Source organism: Pteropus vampyrus, unplaced genomic scaffold (genome assembly GCF_000151845.1).
Source record: "Pteropus vampyrus isolate Shadow unplaced genomic scaffold, Pvam_2.0 Scaffold346, whole genome shotgun sequence".
Classification (NCBI taxonomy): domain Eukaryota; kingdom Metazoa; phylum Chordata; class Mammalia; order Chiroptera; family Pteropodidae; genus Pteropus; species Pteropus vampyrus.
In genome coordinates, this window is record NW_011889127.1 from 513,157 (window position 1) to 521,284 (window position 8,128).

The 8,128-nt window shown below is 53.4% G+C and overlaps 1 protein-coding gene across 9 annotated transcripts in view; it reads left to right on the forward strand.

Moving 5' to 3' along the window:
- TBC1D14 (TBC1 domain family member 14) overlaps window positions 1-8,128 on the forward strand; it is an 85,998-nt gene that overhangs the window by 65,280 nt on the left and 12,590 nt on the right. For 7 of the 9 annotated variants that reach the window (XM_011378561.2, XM_023522399.1, XM_011378563.2 and 4 more), the window contains 4 exons: window positions 2,060-2,154; window positions 3,325-3,396; window positions 4,083-4,211; window positions 7,051-7,160. In XM_011378561.2, coding sequence (XP_011376863.1) covers window positions 2,060-2,154; window positions 3,325-3,396; window positions 4,083-4,211; window positions 7,051-7,160 — 406 coding nt within the window. Of the gene's footprint in view, window positions 1-2,059; window positions 2,155-3,324; window positions 3,397-4,082; window positions 4,225-7,050; window positions 7,161-8,128 lie in introns of all 9 variants that reach the window. The other 2 variants (XR_002776891.1, XR_002776892.1) reach the window with 1 other exon arrangement.

Below are 8,128 nucleotides of genomic sequence, written 5' to 3' on the forward strand. Positions count from 1 at the left end.
GGGCAGAGGGTCCCCTGAACTGCCCTGGCGGAGGAGCGGACTGTAAGCCAGGACCCCCACGGGGCTGGGAAACGGCCGTTGCTCAGGCCTCTACCTCTTGGGGCGCAGTCGTGTTATTAGACTTGGACCGCGTGTTAGTGCGGGAACAGGCAGTGCCTGGCAAGCCCGGGCGCTCTGCTTTATCTCCCGAAAGTAGTGATGGCAAAAATAACGTGGCGAAAACTCTCTGGGCAGCTGCGGGTCAAGTCTTAGTGATGGAGCGGTGACCGTTCGTGACCCAGGACTGCGTGTGGCGGGGGGCCCGGGGGTGGGCGGGCCAGCGGGGCTGCCGGGTCTCCGTGGGGTTCTGCCTCCGTGCTCACAGAGGCCTGCATGTAACCGTACAAGCTGTGGACGTGAGTCATTTCTCTGTTACTACCAAACTACTCAAAGAGTTACTGAAAAATAGGTCCTGACGTGGAGGAGGTTTGGACGCTGTCTCGTGGGGACCCGTCTTGATGCTTCGCTGCTGCCACAAGCACTCTTCTTTTCTGAAGGCTGCTCCTGCTTTGCGTGCCCCCCGCCCCGCTTTAGGCAGCAGGGCTGGGGAGACCGTGCCCCGGGGAGCAGTTCCAGCCTGTCTTCATTTGGAACCAGCTGGGATTCTTGCCGGCGCCCTTCCCTTCCCCAGTCAGATGGTTGTCGATGGTACTGACCCGTGTCTGTCCCAGTGCTATTTGCTCTGGATACGGATGTGAATGAGGGGGACCTCGTGGTCTTACCCCAAGGAGCCCCCAGCCCGGTAGGCGACAGACTCACACACACGTCAGATTCTCATTTTGCGGGCGGCTGTGTGATAGAAGTAAATGCCAGGTGTAGTGGTGTCTTGCGTGTCCTTTCTTTGTACATGGTGGTGTCTGTAGACAGTAGAAGTACCTTCAGGCCAAGTCGGGGAGTCCCTTTACGGAGCCTTCATATATATGCGGTCCGTAGATGGCCTTTAAGTAGTCGGAAGAGGCAGCAGTGGACCCATAGTTACACGCGCGCATGGGACTGACCTGGGGCTTCTCTTCCAGAGCTCTTCGACATCTGTCTGGCCCGGGCCAAGGAGAGGTGGCGGTCCCTCAGCGCGGGAGGCTCGGAGGTGGAGATCGAGGGTAAGCTCGGTGCCGAGGCTGCTGGGCACTTGGTCAGTGCCGGGCATTGTTATTACGTTACAAAGACAGTGCACTTAACTCAGGTAGTGATTGGTGCAAATTTACAAAAAACTTCATGGAAAAGGGACTCTTTTTAGAGCAAACAGGTTAAAGAGAGAAGCTTCCATGAGGAAGAGAACGTAGCGGGTCCCGCGAGGTGTGTGTCCTCTCATGCTGGGTGCCGGTCAGAATCACATGGCTTCCTTTGCCTCGTTCATGTGATGTACAGTCACCTGGCACCCAGGGTCACTCAGGCATCCCAGAGGAGCTTCAGAACTGCTTACAAAGAGACGAGAGCCCTGCGTGTTTGCTAGACGATGCTTTCAGAAGTTCCCGTAACACGAGAATACTTCTGTTGGTCAAATACTGTGTTTTCTATTGATCTTTTTTTATATCATCTATGCGGTATTGACATTCAGAAAAACAAACCAAGTTATTCGTAAGTATTTGTAGGAACGGTGCACGTGACGGTCATGCTGCCACAGCTCCCACATGTCCTAAGTGTGCACCGGTGACGTTTTAGCTCAGGCGATGATTCTTTGGTGGTTTTCTCGGCCTGGAATTTATTTGTGTACATGCCCTTACTTGCTCGATTGCTTCCACTGACTGTCGATGAAAGGTAACATCAAATGAGGTTTTTATTTCGTACTCTAGAAAATATCAGGTGATGACGATCTAGCATTAGATGGTGTCGTGAGATTTTTGCTCTTTAAGAAGCTACAGTTATAAACTTCAAGGGCGGACCCCGTGGGTTTCAGTTGTAATTAGGTCCATGAACTTCCGAAGAGCTTCTTTTCCTCGTTTTTTTCTCATAAAATGTCAAAGCCTTGCAGTGACGCCACATGCTCACCTCTGAGGTGTAATGACTCTCGATCTTTTGGTAGATGCCAGTTTCCCAGCAGCGGACAGAGAAGCCAGTCTGGAGCTTATTAAGCTGGACATTTCTCGAACGTTCCCTAACCTCTGCATTTTCCAGCAGGTAGGCAGTGGTGATTTGTCGTTCTCAAGTATGTTTTGTCTGAAATTCAGAGATGTCAAACGACACATAATCAAGTTTATAATCAGGTTTGGAAAATACTTAGGTATTTTGGGGGGGCTACAGAGGGAGGGTGGGTCTTACGTTACTACCTTTAGACTTTTAAAGATAAGGGTAGCTGCTGCTTTTGAACACATTTTTGATATGGCCGTGTTTCTGCTTTTGAGGCCGGTTCTGCCCTTCCTTTGAAATGCATGTATGAGAAGCCCCGGCCTGGTGACACCCCTGGGCGTTGAAGCCAGCCACGGGGGACCCCGCCCTGTCCGCCTCCTCCTGCCCTCTAGCCCTGGGTGTCATCGCCACCCTCCCGTTGCTGTGTTTTCTTCCTTCGTCCCTCCGTGTCCTAGGCGCGGCTCTTCCTTCTTACGTGTCAGAATGTGACCATGACATTCTTTTTGTAAGCCACGTGCGGTCCCCTGGAGAGTGACTTCTAGTCACACACCAGGTGCACTTTTTCTTTGTGTTAACTGCAGCCAAGTGGACAGTGCAGACGGGAGGGTTTGGTTACCGGGCCAGTCCCCCAGACGTGCCGGCCTCAGCGGGAGGCGCCTCTGTGCTCAGTCAGGAAAAAGAAACCACAACTTAAAGTTTTAGAAGGAATCAGAAGAACACGTGGAAATCTTGTAGGGACGGAAGAACTGAGGGCGTGGAATAAAATGGGGGCGATCGGGGCTGAAGATGCAGCGCGTGTTTGCTAAACTTACTGCCACGTAGAAAACCAGAGAAGGAACAAAGAAGGGGACAGACAGAGGGACGGTGGGGGCCGGGCGCAGCTGGGGGGCGGGAGGACAGTCAGCACTCGCCTGGGAGGCGGGTGGACAGTCAGCACTCGCCTGCTTTGTAGAAACCCGGGCTACCTGGTCACCTGTTCAACTCTACAGGGGATTATAGTTATACATACAGCAGGAACCAAACTAAGGACGTTTTTCTCGCGAGGTGCTCACACCTGAGTCCCTTGCTAACCGGGGGCTGGCGGCTCGCTGCTAGCACCATGCTTGGCGTCTGCTTCCTCCCCTGTCAACAGCGTGTGACTAGCGGTGGTGGCAAAGCGTCCTTTGTCATTCCGAGCTCTAACAAGACCTCTGCATGTGTTTGCTGTGTCGATCCTTCTAGGGCGGCCCGTATCATGACATGTTGCACAGTATTTTGGGCGCGTATACTTGTTACCGACCGGATGTGGGCTATGTAAGTGAACTTTTTCAATATTTTAAAATGTTATCATCTAAAAAGAAAGTCAGACTATTACCCAGTGCATCTTGGCCACAGATGTCAAGTCGAATGCCCTCATTTTTTGCTGGGGAGTATGGGAAGTCTCACGGTAAACGAGTTGCCTGTTATCTTGCAAAGAAATCGAGCAGCTTGGCTGCTCAGTGACATTCTTCACATTTTAATTGGATTTGATTTTCATTTTTTGCATGTGATTTTTTTTTTTCAGCATTAAATCAAAAGAGCCTTTAAGCAGTAACCATTTTAAAACTGTGCTGCCGACGTGTCTGCAGCTTGGCAGATGTGTGTGCATGGTTCTTGACTTAACACGTTAAATGAAACATACGCTCTATGGCACCAGGAAACTATACATTCTAGGGGACAGTATTTCAGGTGGCAGATGCATAAGGAGGGGTCAGTTTATGGCTTTCCATGTGGCCGTGGGGGCGGGGCAAAGGAGAGCAGACAGGGTGGCGGGTGTGGCAGAGCGGTGGTTCCAAGCAAGCAGGTCGGAACCGAGGCTGCTCGTTCAGCTGCCAGCGGGTGGCAGTGGGTGGCTGGGCCGCCCTGCCAGCGGGAGGGCCTTCGGGCTCTCCTTCTCGTGACTGAAAGAGCGTTGTGACGCGGAGGCTGCTGCGAGCTCAACACCCCTTCTCTCCCGTCAGGTGCAGGGCATGTCCTTCATAGCCGCCGTGTTGATCTTGAACTTAGATACTGAAGATGCCTTCATTGCTTTTTCTAATCTCTTGAATAAACCGTGTCAAATGGCATTTTTCCGAGTGGACCATGGCCTCGTGAGTATCCCCTGTGCGTATGCCCCGGGCACTGTGTCTGCTCACAGCTAGAGTTGCCTAATTCCGTCTCTTCGGCGGGAAAAAGAACACATTTCCCTCTACGAAGAGGTCTTCAGAATAAGTGGCACTGTCGAAGGCGGAGGATTATTCGGGCATTGTGTTGAATTTTGAAAACACTCAGTTTATAGCCGTATGTATAGATTTCTGAATACGTTCTTCCAGAAAGTTTTTCTGAAAGTCCATTCTTCAAACAAGGGAGGAGCGGGGAGGAGGGGTGGCTCCTGCACAGACACACTGGCCAGCGCACAGTCCCCACATGCAGGTCTGTCGCATGGAACGTGGTGTAGCGTAGCGGACACTGCTGCTGCCGCCCCCGCCGCCTGCCTCGTGCGGTGCTCTCCCCGGGCAGGACGCGGGTCTGAGGGGCTCCCGGATTTGACAAAGGCGATGATGCGTCGGGCGCAGGTCCGTGGAGGGCTTCCATCGGTCAGCCCCATCTTCCTGCCAGCACGATGACCAGAGGTGGTTGAAGTGGCGCTGGGAGGCCCCTCTTATACCCCAGAGGTGGGGCCTCTGCTCGGCACAGGGGAGGAGGCGAGGCCCAGAAGTGACACAGCTTGTGGAAGGCACACGGCCGGGGAGTGCGAGAGCCAGACCTGCCCGTTCTGCTTCCTAAGCCTGCTGCTTTCCGTAGCCCAAGGAAGGTCCCCGAGTTAACAAATCCAGCAGCTTCTTAATTAGCATTGTCTCGATTTGCTGATAGTTTGCCAATGATCATCGCGAGTACTTCCAGACCAAAGAGATCTGATAGTTAAATCAGCTAGGGAGTATTGCCTCCCTAATATCTTAAGGACTCCTGAGTATTTCTTGCTCAGGCAGTACATGCATTAAAAAAAAAAAAATTTAAAAACCACTGCTAAACTAGTGGCTATTAGGGGAAGTATAAATTGGTAGAATCCTTTTGGAAGAAATTTGATATTAAGAGTCGACAGCAGGAATGGCGTTGGTACGTAATTCTGCTTGTTGAGAATAGATTCTAAGGAAGTCACAAGTGTGGGCAAAGCATCATGCACAAAGATGGTTGTCGCACAATTGTGTGTAATTAGTAATTTGAAATGATTTTTCATTGTGAAGATGAAAATATTTAAAAATGAGGCTTAAGGAAATACAAAACAGTTAACTAAAATCTGGTCATATATCCAGTGCCATACTGATATTTACAAAACACCGTACTGTAGAAAACTAAGATAAAATGCCGATTCTTAAAAAAATGCATAACACAGAACACGTGCCATAATAGGGACCATATTTACCAGTAAAAGGAAACATGCCACATTCGTGGTGCTTACGGATGGCCTGTTTATGCATTTCTGTACTTCTGAGCGTTCACAGACACTACTTTCATAGTCAGGGAAAACTTTTTATGTCTAATAAAATGACTTACGTCTTAAACGTCTCCTAATTCTGTAGAGAAGATCCCAGATTCCTCTTTGGAAATGTGATAAAAATTGTACTTAAGAATTTTAGCCTAATTTTTAAGGAAAAATCATAGAATCTTAATGTCGAACGAGACCCACATTCACAGCAGGGTTTCTCGGGGCGCTGCTGGCATTTGGGGCCCGGTGGTCTTGGGGGCGCTGTCCCGGGCACTGGAAGCTGTCTAGCTGTCTAGCATCCCTGGGAAGCCAGTAGCACCTCCCTGTAGTTGTGATTCTCAAAAATGTGTCCCCGGGGGGCAGAGTCGTGCCCTGCCCTTCCCCCTTGGGAACCTCTGGTTCATGGGACCGCCCTGTCTCTGGACCCTAGCAGGACCGAGACGGACAGGCAGCATCGGAGAGCTGTCCCCTGCCCACGGGCATCCGGCTGGCGGACGGCAGAGCGGAATGAGCGCCTCGGCCCGTGTCGCTCCCCGCTGGTCGTCGCTGCCCTTCCTGCTCCGCACGGCTGCCCTGCTGCAGGCGTCTCGGCTTCCAGCAAACCCTGCCGGGCGGTGAAACGTGGCAGAAGGGAGGCCGTGACGGCTGCTGCTTTTCCTTCGCGTCTTCTCCCTCGCTGCGTCACGCGGCGGCCCTGCGAAGCTGCCCGTGCCACACATACTGGTGTCGTCTCCCCCGGGGACGCCGGGGCTCGGGAGCGGGGCACGCCTGCTGCCCCAGATCACGCTGGACAGTTAATCCATTCCCGGTTCTCAGAGAGGAATGAGCCAGTGAAGACTCGGCCTGACAGTGGGACGGGCTCGGGCGCAAGTCCCAGCCACACATTAACTGCGGCCTCATCCGGCGAGTGCGTTACTGCCGTGGGCTTCAGCTTTGTCATCAGTTGAAGAATGAGATGTAACTGGCGAGGCGAAGGCCGGAGGCTGTGCTGTGGGCCCGCGGAGACCCCGCGGTCCGGCCCCGACCACTGCAGGCGGAGCGAGTCCCCGACACGTTAGGTTTCCCGGCACCCAGACGAGTGCCGTTTGCTGCTCTCGTGTCCGTTAAGCGTGCAGTAGCATCACGTCTATGAAACGGTGTAAAAACACTTTATTGCTAAGAAGTGCCCACGGGCACCCACGCCCGCTAGAAAAGAGGTGCCGACAGGTGCGCTCGACGCAGGGTCGCCGGCAGCTCGTAAAGAGCCCGGACCCCGCGGAGCGCGAAGGCGGAGGGCGAGGCAGGCGACGGGGTGCGCGCGGAGCCCATGCGTGTGGCGCACGACGCGCTGCTGGTCCGGACACGTCAGCCACGTGAGGAGGTGGTCGTCAGACCGTGGAGAGAGCAGTGCAGTGACTTGTTTTGTAGACTGGGAACTTGTGCCGATAATCAGTTTATTAACGTATTTCACATTCTCTCCCCAGATGTTGACTTATTTTGCTGCATTCGAGGTATTCTTTGAAGAAAATTTGCCAAAATTATTCGCTCATTTCAAGAAAAATAACTTAACTCCAGACATCTACCTGATCGATTGGTAAGACTCATCTCCCTGCCCCGCGTCTCCTCGTCCTCACAGCCACCCTCCTGCGGGGCTCAGCTGACACCCCATCCTGTTCCCCAGCCGCCTGCCCTGCACTCGACAGTCATCTGCCAGCCCCGTTAGCTCTTTTTTATGACTTCTATGACCTTGAGCTGGTCCTTCTGAATTCCCTTCAGGGGAGAAGTGGCATCTGCGCCCGCTCGTGTTCAAAGTGCCATTACCTGTCCATGCGCCGGTGTGTCTGAGTGTCAGGACTGTGCCAGGCTCTGCCCGGATCCAGAGGCAGGTGTTGAGCCAGACACGGCACTCACCTGTCAGGAGCTGTCGTCTAGGCCGACAGACGTGTCCACGGACAGCTGCACAGCATGGGAAGTGCTGTCCCTGAAGCAGAGGGCCAAGGACAGAGGCCCTGGGCCCAGACTTAGGGGTCAGAGTGCACAGAGCCAGGCTTAAGGGGTCAGAGTGCACAGAGGTGGCACAGGAGCCCGAGCCAAGGCCAGACGTGAGCGGCAGCACGGAGTGGTTGGGCAGCCACATCCTGGCGGGTCCTGGATGCCAGGCCGAGAGCTTGGGTGGGGTGACAGGGCCACAGGCTTTTGCTGGGGGTGAGGATGGAGGCAGGGTATAGCCGGAAGTGAATTTTAGGTCGCTTGGGAGGTAGGGGAGCCCAGAGGTGGAAACAAATTAAGGAAAAAAGACCAGAATTTGAGCTGGGGCTGCAGGGGCAGGTGGAGGGTAGGGAGCAGGGAGACATTTGAGGGAAGAAAGCCGGCAGTCCCCATGAGTGTTTTTTGCAAAAAAAGGCAGAGAATCGTCATCTGGTCCTGAGGGCCCTACTGGCGGGGGTGTTGCTGGTTCCCTGGTGACATCAGAAACACGGGGGCAGAGTAAGCAGGACGTTAATGGCTCTGGCTTTGGACCCGGTGATTTTGAGGTGCCTGTTGGACATCTTAGGAAGGCGG